At 37.5% G+C, this 23,229-nt stretch overlaps 1 protein-coding gene across 1 annotated transcript in view; it reads right to left on the reverse strand.

The window, feature by feature from the left end:
* The window catches only part of FRK (fyn related Src family tyrosine kinase), a 207,926-nt gene that overhangs the window by 115,095 nt on the left and 69,602 nt on the right, over window positions 1-23,229 (reverse strand). The window contains exons 3-5 of the mRNA XM_004621761.2: window positions 14,932-15,095; window positions 14,196-14,364; window positions 6,630-6,788 (exon numbers count right to left, since the gene is read on the reverse strand). Coding sequence (XP_004621818.2) covers window positions 6,630-6,788; window positions 14,196-14,364; window positions 14,932-15,095 — 492 coding nt within the window. The remainder of the gene's footprint in view (window positions 1-6,629; window positions 6,789-14,195; window positions 14,365-14,931; window positions 15,096-23,229) is intronic.

A 23,229-nucleotide genomic window follows, 5' to 3' on the forward strand; every position in this document is an offset into this window, starting at 1 on the left:
GAGTATCCCGCCCACACTGCAGAGCCGGGCAAGCTACCCTCAGCATATTCGAATGCCAAAAGCAGTAACTACAAGTCTCACAGTGGAGACATTACTGGTGCCCACTCGAGCAAATTGATGAACAATGGGACAACAGTGTGACAGTACTACAGATGTCTGGGAAGTCACATAGATTGAGAAGAACTGGCAAGTAAAATAGGAGAGAAGTTTAATGGAAGAAATATCCTGGGAGCCAACTGAAAAAAGTGTTTCCAGATGGAAAGATTGTCCATTTTATTAAATGTTGCTGGTAGGTTCAAGGAGCTATTCAAAACTATTAGATTTGAAAATGTTAATGTTACAAAGGGATCTTAAAAATAAGGCATTTTTCTTAGAAATGACCTAAGGTAGCGTTTGCAATTATTACTAGAAATAAGGCAAAAGGGATATAAGCTGAAGTTAATCTTTCTTAAGTGGGTTTTTCTCATTTCTGATACAGTTGAACTTAGTATTTCCATGCAATGAGCAAGATATAATTTTGTTTTTGACAGCATATTAGCAGGTCTTAGTACTTTGTTATTCTTATCTGGTTTTGTGATTTAATATTGCATCTCGCAAGTCACAGTAAGATCAGAGAATACTGTTATCTGTCTATTATCTTTGTTCATTTTTCCCACCTCTTTACCTTTATACATTTTATCAATACTACCCTGACATTTTTTTTACCCTGACATTTTAATAATGTAAAAAAAAATTCTCTTCATAAGCACCAGCTTCCATCAGTGATTGATCTGTACTAATTTCAATGTTTTATTTTAATGCTTATTATATTAGCACTGTCTGTCATCCCATTGTTCATCAATTTGCTCAAGCAGGCACCAGTAACGTCTCCATTGTGAGACTTGTTGTTACTGTTCGTGGCACATCGAGTACACCTCGGGTAGCTTGCCAGGCCCTGCCGTGAGAGTGGGATACTCTCGGTAACTTGCCGGGCTCTCCGAGAGGGATGGAGGTATCGAACCCTGGTTGGATGCGTGCAAGGCAAACGCCCTACCCGATATCAATTCTTGGTACATCATGGGATTAACTCCTCATTTAGGGAATATTTCCTCTAAGCCAGGACACTCTGCAGAAGGTAATAGATGAGCATTGGAATGTGGTTTCCAAAGAGAAGTTGAAATAAGACAGTAAGGGAAGTAACTCAGGACTTTGCTTCCTATGTCATTAGCATTTGAGCATTTGTTACTTGTTTTTCCTCCTCTAAGGTCTGGTCATTTCAAAGTCACATTCCTTAGCCTAACTGACCTGATCTTTCAAATTCCTTGCTTGGGGCTCATTTAAAAACTCAGGTAGCTTGAGATTTCATCCCTTGTGCAGGCAGATTCAGCATCCCTGTATCAGCAGAAAGCAGCTCCAGAAGACAGAATTTCTACCATTCTCCCTTGAAGATTCAAGGTGGTGAAATCTCTAAGGGGGAATACGATCTTGTAGGCGGGTAAACAGGGAAAGGCCCTCAGCACAGGAACCTAGGTCAACAAGATTCCTGGGAAGGAAAGCTCCTAAGATTGATCCACCCTGTGGATACAGATAAGACCTTAAGCAGCAGACCCTGAGGAGATTGGAACCCTCACCATGAAAGGAAGCACTGTAGCAACACTGTCATCCCGTTGTTCATTTAATTGCTCAAGTGGGCACCAGTAACATCTCCATTGTGAGACTTGTTACTGTTTCTGGCATATTGAATACGCCATGGGTAGCTTACCAGGCTCTGCTGTGCGGGCGGGATACTCTCGGTAGCTTGCCAGGCTCTCTGAGAAGGACAGAGGATTCAAACCTGGGTCAGCTGTGTGCAAGGCTAATGCCCTACCCGCTGTGCTGTCTCTCCAGCTGACCATGAAAGAAAATTCTCCGAATACCCTAGCATTTGGGGAATGTAGGTAGAAAGATTAAGAAAGCCTCCCTGAAAATCCCACTTGCCTGTTGTGAGTAAGAATCTCCTTTATGGAGGAATTCTGGTCCCTTTAAAATTCTTTGGGGTCGACTGCCACTATTCCAACTCAATCTTGAAAAAGGAAGTATAGACTAGAGTATATGATCTCTCTCTCTTCTCCAGTCATTATTGGCTCTATAGGTCCAGCTATAGGTCTATAGGTCAAGGCCCAGCTCCATGAAGGGCTTGGAGCACACTACCATGGTGAACTCCTTTTCCGTACACATCTGACCTGAATTAGGCGACATGAGATTGCCACCACAAAGTCCTTACACCATGATCCCGACTAGACCAACTTCTCTGAAGGTGGATAGAATCAAGACCTGGGTCTATGCTTCACACGTAAAAGCTATCTCCCTTTAAAGACAAAATGACACCAGCCAGTGGCATATCTGTACAACGGAGACAACCCCATTCTAGATAAGACTAAAGAAAGTGGCTCACCTTTTGGAAAACAATATGGATGATTCTCAAAAAATTAGAAATTGAGCTCCCATTTGACCCAGCAATGCCACTGCTGGGAATATATCCCAGAGAAGCAAAAAAGTATAGTCGAAATGACATCTGCACTTATATGTTCATCGCAGCACTATTTACAATAGCCAGAATCTGGAAAAAACCCAAATGCTCTAGAACAGGTGACTGGTTGAAGAAACTTTGGTACATCTATATAATGGAATACTATGCAGCTGTTAGAAAAAATGAGGTCATTATCTTTGCATATAAGTGGATCAACTTGGAAAGTATCATGCTAAGTGAAATGAGTCAGAAAAGGAGAGACAGACATAGAAAGATTGCACTCATCTGTGGAATATAGAATAACAGAGTAGGAGACTAACACCCAAGAATAGTAGAAATAAGTACAAGGATGTTGACTCCATGGCTTGGAAGTTGGCCTCACATTCTGGGGAGAGGGCAACTCAGATAGAGAAGGGAACACCAAGTAAAATGTGGTTGGAGGCCACGTCGGGGAAGGGTGATGCTTGCTGAATGTAGACTGGAGACTGAACACAATGGCCACTCAACACGTTTATTGCAAACCACAACACCTAATTAGAGAGAGAGAACAAAAGGGAATACCCTGCCACAGTGGCAGGGTGGGGTGGGGGAAGATGGGACTGGGGGGGTGGGAAGGATGCTGGGTTTATTTGTGGTGGAGAATGGGCACTGGTGAAGGGATGGGTTCTCGAACTTTGTATGAGGGAAACATGAGCACTAAAATATATAAATCTGTAACTGTACCCTCACTGTGACTCACTAATTAAAAAATAAATCAATTTTTTAAAAGTGGCTCAAAGGAACTATGGGAAGGGCAAAGGTTACTCTCTGTTCCTGCATGCTCATAGTGACAGCTGCAGAGCGAACTCCTTACACACCCCAGTTTTGGCACTGGGTACTCTCTGATACTGAGACAAGCAGAATTAGCCTTGATCTGTGCCAGTTATCCATGCTGGGATGTGTGTTTGTTCAGGGACCTACTGAGCCTATTGTCTTGCATGTAACCCTTGTTTATCCCCTTCCTACTTTGCCAACTCCAGTCCACCTGAATTGTGTATAATTGTAAAGATTGTGCTATGGGAATATTGTTATAGGAAGAGAGCTGGGAAAGTCAATTTGTCACCATGATTCCATCCCCCCACAGACCCCTAGTACCTCAGCTTTTATTCCCGACCATGGGCTTCTGCATCCTGAATAAGTTGGTGTCTTTTGTTAAAGATAGAATGAGCACGGTACAGTTGATGGTTCTCAGGCAGGAGTACCAGAAGTTCCCAAACCTGGGGAGCTTACACTTGAGTGGTCAAAATGTGTAAGATTCCCCATTATGAATAACTAAAGGGGGGAATGTTAGGACCCACTAAGCTGGAGAACTGCCATGACAGGCTCTGAGTGACTTAGGCCTCTTCCAGGAACAAGAAAAGCAGAAAAAAAAAAAAGATGCTTTTGTCAAAGATTACATCTCTGGAATAAGATTAGATCTCCAGAATGTAACTGTCAGGGAGGTGGGCTGGATGTTGCAGGCCAAAACAACAACAACAAAACAGATGTGTACTCTGTAGGTAATAGAGATTACTGAGTAATGCTTACTTGCCAAAATGAAAGTATAAGAACTTGCTGAACTTAGTGCTCGGGGTCCTTGTTGAAGCCCGCTGCATCAAGCGGACACTTGGACCCCAGCTAGCTGGAACAATAAACCTAATGTTAAATTATTCACTTATAATGAGTATTAAAAGTTCACAATGCTCTAATGTATTCTTTAACAAGAGTGTTCTTTTAAAAAGTATTCTTGGGGTGCCCTTTGCGGCCCCGTGCGAGATCGACCCCGGAGGCAACTGAACCACTTTGGACACGAGCGGCGCCCCCAAAATGCCTCCAAACTGTGTGCTGGGAGCTTCTGGCCCAGGCGCTGCCAGCGAGTGATGCAATTACCAAAAGAATTTTCCTTGGACTTCATATAGAAATCCAAAACCGCGCGGCTGCGATAGATAGATAGACCTAATATCTCTTGATTGTCAGCAACGTGTAAATGTTCCTTTTTGGCAGGGCTTAACGTGGGGGGAAACTCCAAACAATAGTACTAAGTTTTTTGTTGAAGGGTAACAGATTGTAGCGATAGAATTTTAGGCAGAATTTTCCCTGGACTTTATATAGAAACCCAAAACCGCGCGGCCGCGGCAGCCTAATGTCATCTAATCATCAGCAATATGAAATGGTTCCTTTGTAATGGGTTGGACTTTGGGGGGACCATAATAGGGTAAAGTTTGTAGCGACGTGTAATTTCTGGCTGTACTTTCCCTGGACTTTATACAGAAATTCAAAGCCGCGAGGCTGCTGCCATGGCCGCGCAACCTATTGTCATTTAATCATCACCAATATGAAATGGTTCCCTTTTAACGGGTCGGACTTTGGTGGGAAATCCTAACAAGAATAGTAAGTCTTTTGCTGAAATATTGAAGGCCACCAAAGTGGTAGCCATCTCTATAGACTGAACTAAGCCATATCCCCACGCCGGCTGAGAAGAAATATCCTTCTTTCTCGGGAAGAAACGCGGCGTGGCGTTAACCATAGTATGATGTCCATTAAGCTGACACGGACCTGGTGGCGTGGGAATGGGATACAAGGGATAAATTATTATGTACTTGGAACAGCGGGACGCTGGTGGAATCTTGAGCCGGGGCCGATACCAGCGTATTACTTTTGGTTCCAGAAACTGCTTGCAGACATTCTACCAGACTATCAACTAAGCCAGAGCCCCATGCCGGCTGATGACGAGAAATAACCATCTCTTTTGGTTTGTTTTCCCTTTGTCAGGCAGCGTGGTGATTACTAAACAGGTGTGATCTCGGTGGCGCGGGACAAGGGGGGAAAAAAATAGAAAAGTAATGTAACAAACAGCGGGACTCAATATCTCTACATTCTCAGCAATGGAGAGCCATCAAATGCTTCCTTGACAGTGGGACTGTCTTCTCTTTTTTGGGGGGAAACCCTAGCAACAATAGTGAATTATGTGTTGAAACATGGACTATAACCAAGATAAAGCGTAAACGAAGTGAAACTTATCACTTACAAGGGCGGGGACTGGGGGGGCTGGAGGGGGCGGGAGATATAATGGGGTGGTTGGTGATGGAATATGGGCACGGGTGAAGGGAAGGGTGTTTGAGTACTGTATAACTGACATAATCCTGAGAACTTTGTAACCCTCCACATGGTGATTCAATAAAATTTAAATTAAAAAAAATAAATAAATAAAAAGTATTCTTGGGGCTGGAGCGATAGCATGCCTTGCACACAGATGACCCGGGTTTGGTTCCCAGTATCCCATATAGTCCCCCCAAGCACTGCCAGGAGTGATTCCTGAGTGCATGAGTCAGGAGTAACCCCTGTGCATCGCCGGGTGGGACCCAAAAAGCAAAAAATAAAAAATAAAGTATTCTTTGTTAAAGCACTATTTAAGTAATTGCATGTTTCTGTTTTTAATACTGATTTTTTTTTGTTTTTTGAAGGTTTTTTGTTTTGGGGGGGCCACATCTGGCAATGCTCAGGGATTACTTCTGACTCTGGACTAAGGAATTGTTCCTGGTAGTGCTTGAAGGACCATATGGGATGCCAGATATTGAAGCTGGGTCAGCTGCATTCAAGACAAACACCCTAGCAGTTGTATTATCATTCTGAACCCCAATACTAAAAATTCTAATGTTACCTAACAATGTAAATATTTTAAATACCAACGAATACAATTTTGTCAAACACCGGCAAAGGGAAAGAGATAACATTTCCTCTATTTCTGCAAAATACTCTGTGTCCCCTAACTCTCAACCATAAGAAAATATATTGATCTATAAGTAGCAATGTTCAATAAGTTATTGCACAAAACAAAACATCACACAAAACACTATTCTCCAACTTTCCACATTACAAATAAGTACTTTGATATATCTCCTATAAACAATTTGTTCTTCAAGTATATAAACATATCCCTCTCTATAAGAACACAACATATATCTTATTAAAGATTAGCTGAATCTTCAATATTGAGCTATTCAATCTCATAGATGTGTGCAATAAATGTATTCTGGGTTATAGAAGACTTGCTACTCTAATATTTATATAACTAGCTAAAGTAAGATTCTCTTTTTTTCCCTTTATTATGTCTTTAGCTTACCTTGGAGATATTCTAGCAGACTTCCATGTCTCATCAACTCTGTAATAATATAAATGGGATCTTCTAAAGTGCAGACAGCATAAAGCTGGATCAGCTTGGGATGCCTTAGCTTCTTCATGATCTGTGCCTCCCGCAGGAAGTCCTTTGGATCCATTGAACCTGAAACAAGAAGGGGGAAATCACTTTATGTTATCGAGGCATTCCTGTCCTCACAGCAGCCTGGTGGGAATCACCTAGTTTATTTCCAGCTTTTCAGTAAAGTAAGAGCATCTATGTCACAAAGCTTCACATTTGTCTAATACCAAAGTCATTTCAAATAGTGCAACCTACTAACTGATGTGTTAGGACATATGGGGTGGAAGTTTATATATTACAACCTGTAGATGATTCAGTTCCATATGAATGATGAAGGAAAATGAGAGGTTGACAGTCTAATCTACAAAGCCAAGCAGGTATTTATGAACACAAAGAAGATATTCCATTAACATTAATACTAGAAAACATCAAGTGTTTAATTAATGCAGACAACTTTCTAGGGAAGACTGATCACTACCCTGCCCTTGTTATTCACCATGATAGCAACTGAATAAAAATCCTAAAGCAATTACTAATATTCTACCATATTTATGCCCTTATATCTAAAGGGGCATAAATAATGGCCTAATATAAAATATGCAGAGGTCACAGCCAAGATTGTGTGTGTGCATGTGTGCACATGCATGTGTGTGTATTTAACCACTCACCTATGTCCAACTTGAAATTGATATTTAAAGATTTCTATTGCAGCATCAGCTCTCACTACCAGAGTCTTAATAACTTTATCAAGTGGTAAGGGTTACAGCATTGGGACTAATTTTAAAAACTCAAAAACTGACTCATCATGCAAATAGGAATTAACAGCAAATAAATTCTATGAAGAGAATGATACCTGAAATTTTATTTCATCAGTAATTTTTTAATTATGTTTCTTTTCAACTATAATATTTCCTAGAATTACTGAAATTGAAGGAATACTGTTATTTCACCTCTCAGAATTCACTACTGAAATATATCATGCTAAGTGAAATGAGTCAGAAGGAAAGGGGCAGACATAGAATGACTGCATTCATTTGTGGGATATAAGAAAAAAACATAGTATGAGACTAATACCCAAGGACAATACAAACAAGGTTCAGGACAAATGGTCCATGGTTGGAAGTTTGCCTCAAATGATGGGGGAGAGTTCAGTTGGAATAGGAAAAGGATCACTATGACAGTGATGGTTGGAAGGGATGGCTCTGGATTGGAGATATGTGCTGAAAGTGGGTAATGGACCAAACCATAATGCCCAAAAGGAGAAGAGAGAGAGTAAAGAGAGAGAGAGAGAGAGAGAGAAGTGGATAGTGGGGTTAGGACTGACTGGATGGATACTGGGGGCATTGGTGGTGGGAAATGTATACTGGTGGAAGGGTGAGTGTTGGAACATTGTATGACTGAAAACCAATCATGAAAGCTTTCTAATTGTGAATCTCATGGCAATTCAACTTTTTTAAAAAGAGAGAGACTGCTCCATTTATTACTCTCTCGTGTTGACAATTTCACAAATGAATAGTTATATATACTCTTCCAAAGAGGAATTAGAGTTGATAAACAGGTGCGTGAAATATGTTTAACAGCACTACCCATCAGAAAATTTTAAATGAAAAGCAAACTGGGATATCACCTCGGACCTATTGGAATGACTATAGTCAAAAATAAAAGAAAGGGGGCTGGAGCGATAGCACAGCTGTTAGGGAGTTTGCCTTGTACAGGGCCGACCTGCATTTGATTCCCAGCATCCCACATGGTACCCTGAGCACTGCCAGGAGTAATTCCTGAGTGCAGAGCCAGGAGTAACCCCTGTGCATCGCCGGGTGTGACCCAAAAATTAAAGAAAAGAAAAAAAGTGTTTATAAAATTATAGTAAAGGAAATTACTTATACTATTGCCGGGAAAATAAACTGATACCACCATTATGAAAGATAGTATGAATGCTCTTCAAATTTTAAAAAATAAAGGCCAGAAAAGAGTATAGCAACTTGATTCCTGGCCCCACGTGGTCCAAAAAATATCAGTATGTGTTACTAGCTCTGAAGACACATGAGAGTGCTCGCTTCGGCAGCACATACACTAAAATTGGAATGAAGACACATGAGAACCATCAAGGTAGCCTGTGTATCACCTGGCTCCACCATATTATTCTTTGCCCTGTGTATACCCTTGGCCCTTGCACTAAACTGCTGCAGTGGGGCCCTAAAACTCCTAAGCCCCACGTGAGAGTTAAAAAGAAAAAATTGTAAATATATCTGGGTATGCAGCATAGGGGTCATGTTTGCGACCCCAGTTAGATCCCCAACATCATATGAGCTGCTGATCAGTGAAGGGTATATCCCTGGAGGCCCCTAGCACCCCTGAGTGTGGTCCTGTGGTCCACAATGCAGGGCCTGAGTAGCACTATACTTACAGGCTCCAGGATTGAACCATTTGAATCAAGCTACAGAATATTTTCAGGAATAGCCCCTAAGCCTCCTGAAAATTGCTCAAGAGCCCTTCCATTACCACCACCAAAAAATTAAAAGCAGAAATGCCACCTGATCCAGGAATTCTATATGAGGTTTTTTTAACCCAACAAAAATAAAGACACTAACAAAAATCTGTATCCAATTCATAGCAGTGTTCTTCTTAGCATCTAAGATATAGAAACAGTTTGTGTCCATCAATGAATAAATGAATAGAGAAAATATCAGCCCTATGTGTGTTCTATACATACTGTAACAGTTTTTTTAGCCATAGAAAATAAAATGAAAGCTTTCCATTGCAATGAGGGTATTGTGCTCAGTAAGATATGTTAGGGAAAATACAAGTACCATAAAATATCACATATTTTAAATGTAAAAAATGTTTTAATCAAGTTTACACATACAAAGAACATAATGGTGATATCCAGAGCCAGAGAATGACAGGAAGACAAAAATGGATGGAGAGGGTTAAAAAAATACAGAGTTCCAGCAATAAAATAAATAAGCTATGATTGTGTAATATGAGACCTATCATATGGTAGGTCTCATTCCCCTGACCCTGAAAGAGCCTCCAATGTGGCACCATCGGGAAGGATGAGTCAAAGAGGCTTCTAAAATCTCAGGGCTAGGATATTATTGAGACCGCTCGAGAAATTCAATGATCAACAGAATGATGATGATGATGATGATGATGATGATGATGATGATGATGATGATGATGATGTGTAATATACATCATGAGGACTATAGCTAATAGAATTTTATTGCATATTTGAAATTTTCTGAGAATAAATATTAAGTGTTCTTATAATAAAAACATAACTATGTATGGTGATGAATTGTAGCTAGACTTACTATGATGAGCAATTTTCAGTCAATACAAATATTAGACTTTCATGTATGTTTTATAAAGAAACAAGCACAGGGAACTTAACAGTGTCTAATAACAACAGCCCCTGAGACTTTGAATACAGAACTGGTAGTACAGATTATCAGTTGAATATAGTTGAATTCAGAACTTGGTAATAAAGGTTATCAAGCTGGAGGTGGGGAGATGGAAGGAAGAAGTAGACTAGAAGCAAGAGGACAGTGACCGAAGGTCTAAAACACTTTGGTAGTGGTGAAGAAACAGTAACTATGTTTGTTATAGACCAAAATGTGAACACTATAACCATGTTACCTCAGTTGCAATTTAAAAATAATTTGATTACTTTAGAAATAAAAATATTAAATCATTAGGTTGTGCATCTGAAACTAGTATAATATCAGTTATAGTTAAATTTGTTAAAAATAATATTTAGCATTTGAATCAAGACATGGATACACTTTGACATTATAAAGTAACATTCTGACTAGTTTATTAATATGGGGGTAATGAGAGTCACATATGATCTTCAAATTATGTCACAAAGATCATCTTCATCTAGAAAATAAAATAAAGCATTTGCACAGTCTACTACACGGTCTGTCCTTGAGAGTCTAGAAGCTCAGAATTGAGGCTAAATCACACTCCATATTCTGGACCAATCCTAGTTTATTTTTTGTAGTTTTGAACAAGTTTCTTCCAATTTGGTAGAATGAGTTTCTTCCAATTTGGTAGAATAAGTTTATTTCAATTTTCTTCATTTGAAAATTGTGTCTAATAATCATATCATCAACATATAACCATTATCAGGATAATAGCAATGCCTAAAATACACATATCAAATTATTTCTGATCATGATTTGCCTTACTATTAATATACATACTTCTTGGAAAATTAGATCTATCATATTTTTTTCACAGATTGCAGAGAGGAAGGATAAGGATTTAAGGTTGGAAAATGGGCTGGAAAATAGTCTACTCTTGTTTCCATCACATTTTGCTGTGCTTTTTCAATATCATCTCTGCCATAGATTTGCTTCACATAATCAGGATGAAAAGTTTGAATTAAAATAGCAAAGTAGAGATGAAAGAGGTATTCGAACCACAGTTAAGAACTTTGTTCTTGATTGTTATAGCTTGGTTAGTGATCAAATATGGATATAGTAGAATCTTTCTTTCCCCTATCCACAAAAAGTGATTAATTAAGCTTCTAGTCATTTCAGGACTGCAGTAAATATGATCACCATCCACACAGTTAATATAATGTGTGCTTCTCTAAGTTTACATTTTGCATGATTTTCTGGTGGATTGTAGAACACTTATATCACAATCAAATCAGTTATTGAATAAGAGTACATCAGGATCCACTGCACAGGAAGGCTCTCGAAGCACTCCTTCAAGACTATACTGGTGACAGTTGACCAGATGCAGTGCAAAGAAAACCCAGTCTCAACTTGGCTAGTGATACAACATTAAATATTAATTTTTGCCCATCAGAGCTACTGTGGAAGTTGATTTCAAGCTTGTCTTTATTGCACGGCAGTGTGCAAAGCAATAAATACCTGCTAAGATTGATTAATGGCTCTGGTGAAGTGAAAGCATTTAACCAATCATCAAAGCTGTTTGCTGCTATTACACTGTAAATCAATAATAATTACTCCTGTTGGAAAGAAAGCTATCATAGCACCTTTTTTTAATATGAGAAATCTGATTTTTTGTTCTCTTTTGACCTCTAGAAGGCCATCCTTAAGGTGCAGTGCTGGATGAATAGCCACTTGGTTCTTTTATGAAAAAGATTAGATTGGACAATAAAGTTTCATCTAAATTGTCATCGAGATTAGAATTCTTAGTCACATCCATGTAATAGCTGTTAAAATCACAGATTGTGAACTGCATCACCTTCACCTACATTACTCATGGGCATCTGGCGACGTGAAAGTGCCTCTCCATTGTCTCATGTGCTGCAAATTCATACTTCAGCAAACAGCAGTCAGTGACCCCCATTGACTGTAACATTTATGAAGAATGTACTGCATATATTTTGTATACATTGACTCAATTGGTCTTCATAAAAATCTCTTGAAGTAGGGAACAATGATCATTTCTATTTCCTGATGAGAACCTTTAGAAAAAGTTAATAAATTGTCCAAAGTCATGAAGGGCAGAGCCAAGTTTGAGATCAGTTCTATTTTACAACAAACTTCAGGCTCTTAAGTACTATGAGGACCCCACACTTCACCAACTCATGCATTCTTATTGCTCAGCAATTTTTTCATGATGGCTTAAGTCTAAATGATCACCTACTCGCTATACTACTTATATGTTTTAATTCAGACAACTCAAGTATTGCAATATGTCCAAACAACTCCTATCCATTTTTAAAAGCATGTCAGGTAAATTGAAAAAAATGAAAAAAACTTTGTCATCTTTAGTCACAAATATTTACTAAAGAGACACATTCATCTAATGGATCCTGTGCAATTTCCAAAATTTTGGAAGCAGATAAAACATCACTTCCATCATTTTCCTGGTCCATACTGATTTAATATGTGTGTGTGTGTGTGTGTGTGTGTGTGTGTAGATTTTGTTTAAAACGATGCTACCCCATTTCCTGCTCTACACTGATCTTTGTGTCAATGTGTATCTGAAAACCACAACCACCAAAACCCCAGGTTTAAAGATGTTAGCATTAGGAATGAAACACTACCAGCAGCCTGCAGTTGCTACAGCAGTTAAGGCTTTGCCTTGCAAGTGTTTGAAATAGGTTATCTGCAGCACCACCTATGGTCCCAGAGCCCTCCCAGGAGTGGGCCCTGAGTCTAGCACAAGGATTAAGCCCTGAACACTTCCAGGTGTGGCTCAAAAATAAATAAAGGAAAAGAAATACTCTCAGATGTTGAAACTGCAAATTATTTTCAGGCAGCACTTTGTGCAGTATATAAGATGCAAATTTGAATAATTGCAAAGTTCCTGTACTAGCTCTATAAGTTCACTGAGATGTCCTAATGTGCACTGACACACAGTTTGGGGACCATGCTTTTATACTGTCCAGCATCACTCATATGTTCAAGTTTTGCTGTGAGGAGCTGTCTAAACTTTTAAGAATTCTGGAGGCAAATAATTTTTTAAAATATAATTATTTAAAACAAGACAAATTTATATCTTGCAGTTTTGGAAATCAGCAGTCTGAAATGGGTCATAGGGATAAAGGCAACATGTTTGCAGATCTGTGTGCCTTTTAGAGAGTTTAGGAGAGAATTGGGTCTTTGTTTTGTTTTTCTTTTGTGTTTACTTTTCCACCTGCTGGAGATCATCCACATTCTTTGGCTCATGGCCCCATCCCTCATCAAAGTCAGCAATATCCCTTGTCATGTTGCATCACTCTGACTAATATCTTCATTTTTCACCTTAAATGAACCTTTTTATACACTGGGGTCAAATATAGGGAATCTCAAGGTCCATGGATTAGGTACTTTAATTTCATTTACACACCTTATATTATTTTAAAATGGTATATGCTTCCTTTTTACCAAAAAATATAATTTACTGATCTTTAAGATTATCATATACATATCTTTGGGGAAGACTTATTCTGCTCTTTTTTAAATACCAGACAGTGTTCAGGCCTTATGCCAGTGTTCAGGGCTTACATCTGAGTCTGCACTCAGGAATTACTCCCGGTGGGCTCACGCAACCATGTGAGGTGGCGGGAATCAAAATCCACATCTGCCGCATGCAAGGCAAGAGCTCTCCCTGCTGTACCTGGCACCATTCTACCATTCCGCCACTTTTAAAAGTATTTCTAGTGAATTCAGTACTTTTTTAAATAGAAACTAGGGGAAATGGTAAGAGGAATACACTGGAAGCCTGGTTCCTAAATCTAGAAAAGAGATGCCTTTATGAAATCTTGCACTGGGATATTTAAGACTTTGCTGACCCAGGTAGCAATGCACTTGCTTTTATATTCTAAAGCTGCAGTCACAGTGGATGCTTACCTGATTCCAGAAGGTGACTGTACTCCATCCTTGGTACTAACATTGATTATTTTGTACTAACATTGATAATTGATAATTATATTGATAATTGATAATTACATTGATAATTACAGAGGCAAATTGAAAGTCAACATATACTAACTAACCTTTGCCATACTCATTCTCATACCTGGTTTTAATGTTTTGACTGCTACTGAAGTAGTATTGTTCCACAGGCCTTCCCACACTTCACCAAACTGACCAGATCCCAATCGCCTCAGAAGTTTAATAGAGTTGCGATCTATTTCCCATTGGTCTGCAGTTTGATATGATAAATCAAAAGGTGCTGGGACTTGAATCTGTTTCAAAGAATAATTAGAATATTTATTAAAATGGAAGTTAGATTTAATGACATTTTTGCTAAAATAATTGTTTGAGTACTTTTTGAACATTCTTTCCATAATTGTTGAGGTACTGTGATTTGCAATGCACAAATATCGTGTGATAGTTTTGTGCATATATTACAAATGAAGTAACATAAATTTTATTCTAAATACTTTAAAATTAATATCAAGTGAAATATATACTATTATATATTTGATCTGTACCTTCCAGATTCTGCTAAGTCACATTTGCTGTCCACATGTCCCACCTAACCAATGCCTCCCTGGCAAGGAGCTGACCAAATTCCTCTCTATCTCCTTGCTACCTAAAACATTCCACTTTCAAGGTCTGATTCACCTCATCTATTTTAAAGTCAGTGTGGGCCAACATTGACCATTATACCATTGTTTTTCTATCCTTGCCTTAGAGAACAAAATGACTATTGTTTTCTGTAATCACATATGACATGGCAAATACTCCAATATCTGAAGGGGAGAAGTTGACTTCTAAACTAAAATATACACAGCTAGAAAGTGTTTTACCTTTAAGCATGGTTTTCCCAGCTTCACACACAGTCCATCATTTGTCTTAGTGTAGTAACTCACAAACTCATTCAGTGTTGAAAAGGTTTTTCTCCGAGTAAGGAAAAAGGCCCCATCATCCAGTCTTCTTATTCGGTAGTGTTTTACAACCCCTGCATCTAAAACTGGAGCCAAAAAAAAAAATCCTGTTAATAAACTTCTTGTCAAATCCAAGCAGATTTCTTTTTCTTCTGGAGTTTCAGTGCATGAAAAACATATTCATAAATTCCATTTATTTCTCAACATTGAGAAAAAATTTTGGAAAGTATGCAAAGATCACTCATGCTTTGTATCCTCATACACATGCTTAGAACACACTATAGTTAACTCTATCATTCAAGTAATACAAAATAAGAAATATTATAAGTTTAAGAAATCACAGCATTCATAAGAAAAAAATCACAAAAGGCATTTAGAAACAGTTACACTCATCCTGTTATAGAAACCAGGGAGAATTTCTCCCAAAAATCCTTTAACAAGGACATGCAATAAAAATAAATGGTATCCTCAGTACTTTCCTACAATAATATAAGAAGTTTTACAGGCTATTCATTACACTGTGTCTCAATACAGGTTGATAACAGAATGTCTTAGCAGGGCTCAATAAAAGCAATTCCACAGAGTCTAAAACTATGCAATACTTACAAACACTTCCCAGCAGTGTTTCTTAATCCAATGGCAAATCCTGCAGCATTTAGAGAGAAAAAGAATAGACTATACATCTCTTTAGTTTTTTCTTTTTTAAGTCAGATGACTTTAAGATGTAGTGGATATCAATTACACCACAAGTAACTTGCCAGGCTCTGCCTTGTGGGCAAGATACTCTCGGCTGACCCAGGTTGGATTCCTCCACCCCTCTCAGAGAGCCTGGCAAGCTACCGAGAGTATCTTGCCCACAAGGCAGAGCCTGGCAAGTTACTTGTGGTGTAATTGATATGCCAAAAACAGTAACAAGTCTCACAATGGAGACGCTCCTGGTGCCCGCTCCAGCAAATCGAACAATGGGGATGACAGTGACAGTGACAGATAGTAACGTAAGCTTCAATAACTAGTCAGGATGGAGCAATGTTCTCCTTCTAGGAAGGGAAACTAGGAAGCAGTCATTCCAGACCAAGTATGGACATATTTAGGTATGACAAAGGCCAGGAGAATATTTTCCTTAAAAAGTAACTGACATTTGGGGCCAGAGAGGATAGTACAGCAGGTAGGAGGCTTGCCTTGCACGCATTTAACCTGGGTCCGATCCCTAGCATTCTATATGTTTCCCCTAGTCTGCCAGGAGTGATACCTGAGTTCCTGAGTGCTGAGTCAAAAATAACCTCAGAGCATCGCTGGGCATGGACCAAAAACATTTTTAAGTAATTAATATTCACCAATTTTATTAATAGCCAAAATAAAGAATAGACAATATCAAGTATTGACAGAGATGTGAAATAGCTAGAATTCATCTACAGTTGGTGAAAGGGTAATTTTGACAGTCACTTTGTAAAACTTTGTGTAATGTACTAAAGATGAACATAGTCATACATATGGTAACTTTTTAAAAATTACATAAACAAAAATACACAATATATTCATATGTAGAAGGAGTACATGGAGATTCAACTGTTGTGTGGCCCTTTCACATGCAGAGTATTGATTCTGGAAAATGCCTGTACTCTAAGAGGAATAGATGGTCTCAGTTCTATTTGTCTGGCACAAATACATTTACAAATAGTTGGTGGCAGATACAGAAGTTGGCATTCTCTTAGGATTGAGAGCTTATTTTTATATCGTATCTGATGACAGAAAAGCATTTGTCTTCCACTGCACAAAGGACTGCTACAAGAAGTCATCAAAAGCACTTTCAAAGTGTTATGTTCCCCACTCTTCACCTGCTGCCATATCTTTCAGAACAACTCAAATCATTACAAAATACAAGGTACTCCAAAACTTGGATTTTTAAAGATAGAACTTTCAAAAATTAACCTTTTATTACATAAGGCTACAAAAATAAAGGGCAAAACAATATAAAGTTAGAGACTATACCAAAAAAGATAGAAATACCTAGAATTGCAAGTGAAAAGTATCAGTGAAATTTGTGGTTTAGCATTTTTATAGATCAGTAAATGATTGATTGAGCAGACTTGCATTTTTCATCAGGTTTCAGGTATCACTTAGACATAATCTTTTCCTACTAACTAATAATAATCTGTTCCAATACTGAGTAAAGTTGTATGATGATTGAACAAAGGATTAAAAGTCAAGAACTCACTGCCCTAATCTTATTCTGCCAGTACTTTATACTTCGACTTTAGGCAAGGAACTTTATTTCAGTTTCCTTATCCAGAAAATAAGTTTAATAATCTTATCTATATCTTATATATATATATCTACACAGGGACAATTTGAGTATCATTACTCTCAAAAGATGACAAATAATACTGAATATACAATAGTTGAGTATAATGGAATATCAGTAACAACAAATAGGATTATCAACAAAAGGCAGTCTCTTTTGAAGCAAAATCTCCAATTTCTGAAAAATAATGACATAAGAACTACCAAACATAGTGAAGAAACTAATACTAATGATGCATGAGAAAATCATACTTGTACATTTGTTTGGCTCCTCTTTAGAATGTCTTCTGTACTTTTAAAAACTCTTACAAAGGTAATCAGAACTCCTGTGCTATTGCCTCAGAAATCATGTTTAAGTATTTTATATCAGTAAATGAATAACATTAAATTGAGTTATATTTTTCTCCTATTAGAACAGAATTAAAGACACATACTCCATTTATATTGTATTTTGTTCTACAGCAAAATGGAGTCAGATTCTTGTATGAGTAGTTTTGAAAGGAGAATATGTAACTGCTTTTAAGTTATCATAAATAAAAATAATAAAATAAGTCATATGTGTAGATGAATTTTATGTTCTTTACTGTTAATAACAAATTCATTAAAAACAAAGAGAATAAGCATGTTTTGAAGCACTTAGTTCAACTAATTGACCTCCAAAGTCAGCTTTTACTAATTCATGTTATATGTGTTGTGGACAGTAATCAGTGACTTTAACTATTATATCTATGTTTGCTAATTCAAAATAACATATTTTAAGAAGCTAATTGAAGACATATCTGATTGCTTATATGTCTTGAGGTCTTATTGATTAGATTTGTTACTTGACCAGAAGACCAGCAGAAATGTGGTTATATTCCAAAATAATAAAAATCATTTTTAACCTCACACACACAAAAATCAACCATTTCTTACATATTATAGGGAAGTTATGAGTCTGGGGAATACATTTGTTCAGATACTTTGCACATTTCTATGACTAATCCCTATGGAAATAAATCAGCCACCCTCATCAAAGCCTGCTCCAAAATTTCCAGAATGGAATATCACTTTTATTTATACAAATAGTATTTCAATAAGGTAGGCATCTAGTAATTAGAAATACATAATTACAAAATTACATTTTTCCAGATAATTTAATTCAAAGTGTCTACCAAAGCTTCATTGAAAATATTATTTTCAGTATCTGATACTACAGAAGTAATTGCTGTAAAACAACTCGACTATGTTATCAAAATTCTGGCCCCTCTCACAGTATTATATTTTTAATAAATCACAAGAAATCACATACTTGCATTATATTATCTCAATTTTCTATAGAAAGTCTTTCACTGACTTACTATGTACTATGACAAGAGAACCTATACATCTACTTTTCAATCCAACTTTAATGAAATAATAGAAATATTAACATATATTTACTTAGTTATCATAATGCTTTGATCCAGAAGGATTCAAATGCTTACATAAATTACAAACTTACTCAGAATAAAATTTTAAATAAGTGAATAAAAGAAATAGAAACAATGTAAAGGAAAGGATGATGACTCTAGGAACAAGAATAATATGCCTTGTGTAAGATATGCTTAGCCTTCCATTCAAGTTTGCTAGTTTGGGGCCAAAGATCTGGTTCTTCATTGCTGGAAACTCATAGTCGTGAGGAAAGCACTTTCTGAGACATGGTACTTTAAAGTAAATATTAACAAACTATGACTCAAATACACACACATAAGCTCTCTAGTAATATAATAAAAAGGAAAAAATTCACTTATATCCTCATAAAGAAAAGATAGCAATACTAATAAGCTATATTATCATAAACATTATTATTATTATTATTATTTTAGGGTCACACCCGACGATACACAAGGGTTACTCCTGGCTCTGCACTCAGGAATCACTCCTAGCAGTGCTCGGGGACCATATGGGATGCTGGGAATCCAACCTGGGTCGGCCTCGTGCAAGGCAAATGCCCTACCCACTGTGCTATTGCTCCAGCCCCTATCATGAACGTTCTTAACAGCAAATACACCAACACTTTTTAAAGGACTGGCTCTTAAAATGTCCATTAATATGTGCCAATTTTCACCATGAAATTCAGCAAATTCTTATGTTTGAATTTATGTTTGAAATGTTTGAAAAAGTTATCAAGTAAACAATATAAGCAAGGAAATTCACTGCAACACTTTATAGCATTAAGGAGCTCTTAAATTATAGTAAATCTGAAAATTGAGAGTTAAAAATACAATTATAAAATTATGTAATAGCAAGGAAAAAATGCAAAATGTGTTTAAGTTAGGAGAGTTAGAGAATATTAGAATTACAAACATGAGGGTTCTTCTGGCAGCTTCTAGTCCTAGGGCTCTTTACTATAAAAGGACTCCAGCCGAGGATCCTTGTGAAAACCATAATTGCAGAAGAGCCCATTGATTAAATTTCCAACACAAAAATAGTTACATTAGATTGGCAAATTAGTGACTATTTTATTCTTTCTGATTTCCAAACCTAATAAAACAAATATAGAGCAACTTTAAAAGACATATACATAATACTTCCAGTTTTCTTAGAAAGGTAATATAAAAAATGAAAATTAACTACCTAAGACAATTTTACTCAAGACACTATTATGTTTGATACACTTTGGGGGGAAAAACCTCATGATCTCAGTTATCTTTTGACTTACTGCTTAAAATCATAATTCATTTTCTTTCACAAGAAACACAAATATTTTGCTTTTTGCTATACCTGCCAAAAACCTGCCCAACTAGACTGATTTCTAAACTGATAATTATCTCCCACTAGAAGTTCAGCAAGATCATTTTTCTGTACCTTTTTATTGATTTTGTCTCTCTTTTTTTATTGTTATAGTTGATACAGTGTTTCAGCATTTAAGTCAACTTCAAACCTTTTTTTAAAATAAATAAACACATACACAAATGAAATGTTACAACAATGAAAGAATTCCTAATGAAATGGACTAGCGAGAAGTAGAGTAGGCTTATGCACTCTCTGGCACTTCTGTTCATGGAAATTCTAAGGGGAGCATTAAATTATAAGATCCCTGAGAATGAGAGCTATTAAACTAAGTATTTTATAAACAAAAGAGAATATCTCGTGTAAAGGCCAAATTTTTAAAGATCATTTAGTCTAAATCTCTCTTTTACTAGTTAAAAAAAAAAAAAAAGCAAAACAGAGGTCTGGAATAATTTTTTTTTTTTTTTTGCTTTTTGGGTCACACCTGGTGATGCACAGGGGTCACTCCTGGCTCTGCACTCAGGAATTACTCCTGGTGGTGCTCAGGGGACCATATGGGATGCTGGGAATTGAACCCGGGTCGGCCGCATGCAAGGCAAATGCCCTACCCATTGTGTTATCTCTCCAGCCCCTGGAATAAATTTTAAACTGTTTTCAGGACCGGAGTCTAAATCTAGCCACCTTGAGTGTCATATGAATTACACTAGTAACAGTAAAATAGAAACCTTACCTCCTGCTTTATGTATATGTTTTCAGATAATGATTTGTTCATTTTTTAGTATAATATTTCAGGTCACAAAGATTTTAGAAGGTCAGCTCTCGGCAAAGGTCACACAAGATCGTGCTCAGTTTCTGTTGCTTTTGGGCATCTATTATTATATTTGTTTACTAATACTATAGTCAAGATACACAATGGAATACTATGTGGCTATAAGAAAGCCTTTTCCAAGATGAAAGAAAACTGCAAAGACCCTGAATTTCTTTTCTTCTCCTCACCTAATTTCAGTAATTGGGAGACTGCTTAAATAAAGCTAGCATCGTAAACTGTAATGAATGATAATTAAAATACTTAAAATCAATTCACATCTTCTTGTGAAAATACAAAAAAAAACTTTGCCTATTTTAGCTAATTTATTTCTGCAGCTGAATATTATCTCTTTTGTCTTTAAAACATTTAATTTTAGGCACTGTGATTTTATTTTAGGCACTGTGATTTACAAAACAGTTATTGGTACGGTTTCAAGCATAAAACATCCCAGCAACACACACTCCAACAGAATGTCCCCTTCCCCCCACCACTGTCCCATCCCACCCTGGTAAGCTTCCTATTCGAGATCTCGCTTCGTTTCTGTTGCCTTTGGGCACCTGTTATTTTTTTTTACCGACACTATAGTCAATATACACAATGGAATACTATATGGCTATAAGAAAAGATGACATTTGCTTAATATTTTTCACTGCAGCTTTTGGCATAGTAACTACAACATGAAATCAACCTAGGTCTCTTATCAACGTATGAGTGGATAATGAAGATAGATAGATAGATCAAACAAAATAGTGATGAAATCAAGCAATTCACTGCAATGTAGATGGAACTGCCAAGTACCATGTTAAGAGAAGTAAGTCAGAAGGAGAAGGACAAATACTAAATAACCTCACTTATCTGTGAGATATAGAATAACAGGACAAGGGAATGAAAGGCTTCAAAGGGGGATATCTAGGTTCCCTTGACTCTAGATTATAGAAATGAGAGGGGGGAGGGGCAGGGATATTGGGGAGGAAGTAAGAAAAGGCAGACAGGAGAAAAGGTCAGGTTCTTAGGCACTTTTGTGATATAAACTGTGGTCTGTTTATTTATCTGAACAACAGAGCCATCAGCATAGTAAGCATGAGAGCCAAACTACAATGACCAAATTTTAAAATATGCCTGACAGGGAACCTGGGTGCACTGGTGCAGGAAAGTTTTCACTGGGAGTATGATTGGTTCTAGAATTTAGTATGCCTGAAGTTCTACTATGAATAACTCTGAAAATCATGGTGACCTCATTAGTATGTGTATATACATACATACGTATGTGTAAATAAAATCAAGTTCATTTAAATTGTTTAATTTGCCTCTGGATACAGAGCAGATAAGTACTGAGACTGAAAAAACAAGACAATGAGATGTTAAGGCTCACACTCTAAATGCCTGTGCCAACTGTCATTGCCTTAGCAGATAGCAAATATTTTACGGCAGCTCTCACAAGGCATTTCTCATAGCTCTGGAAGCAAGTAAAACTGCCATACCTGGCGGTGTTGGGATGGGGTGTGTATGCAGTGCCAGGAATCATGAGTGTGCCCTAGTACTTATGACGGAAGGGATATATAGGTTAAATATTCTCTCTTTAAAACATTTTATCCTGATTCTACATTCGGGCCTCTGTCCCTCCATCTGTTTCTTTTAATGGGTCCTGATTTAAAATATCAAATAATCTCTCACGTCTCAGGCACTGTATTGCAGATGATCCGCTTCCAGCAACTGTAATGCAAGTAAGTGTCAAGACTCACAGTATCTCTGCAGTACTGTCTAGGTAAAAAAGCACTGTCCTCCTGAAACCCAGACAGGAAAGCTTAAGAATTGGGGATTCCCTCGTTCCTCTCTTCCTCACTTCTCAGCTCTGATTGATTAGAGCTGCACGTCCACCCTCCCCACCTAGCGAGCTGTTCCTGCAGTGTCTGTCCTAGAATGTTGCGGCAAGCTCATAAATTGTCTCCAGTATTTCCCAGTCTCCAGGATCACTGTTGGTCTTTCACAGAGGAAGAGACCAGAGTAAATAGTATAAATCTGAATTGTTATTCTCTTTCTTAAAACTCTACAGGTGTTTAGAATTGTCTTGATTGTCTGCTAATGCCTCAGCAAACTTCTCTCCTACACCCTCGTCTCAAGGTGTAAAACCTTGTTCGTAGTCCTCTGAATGTACCATGCTGCCTTCAGTTTCAGTGCATTAGCAGAAATTAAGTACAACCACAATGCTATTTTACTTACATATCACATACAAATCTGTTGCTGCAAGACCCATCTCAGGTATCTTCTTATCTATTAAATACCCTGATATAAGCAAGCAAGAAAGTTCACTTGGTCATTAGTTTCCCGCTGTTGTCAACGCCTGCTATTGAACTCCT

The sequence above is a fragment of the Sorex araneus genome, chromosome 4 (assembly GCF_027595985.1).
Source record: "Sorex araneus isolate mSorAra2 chromosome 4, mSorAra2.pri, whole genome shotgun sequence".
NCBI classification, from domain to species: domain Eukaryota; kingdom Metazoa; phylum Chordata; class Mammalia; order Eulipotyphla; family Soricidae; genus Sorex; species Sorex araneus.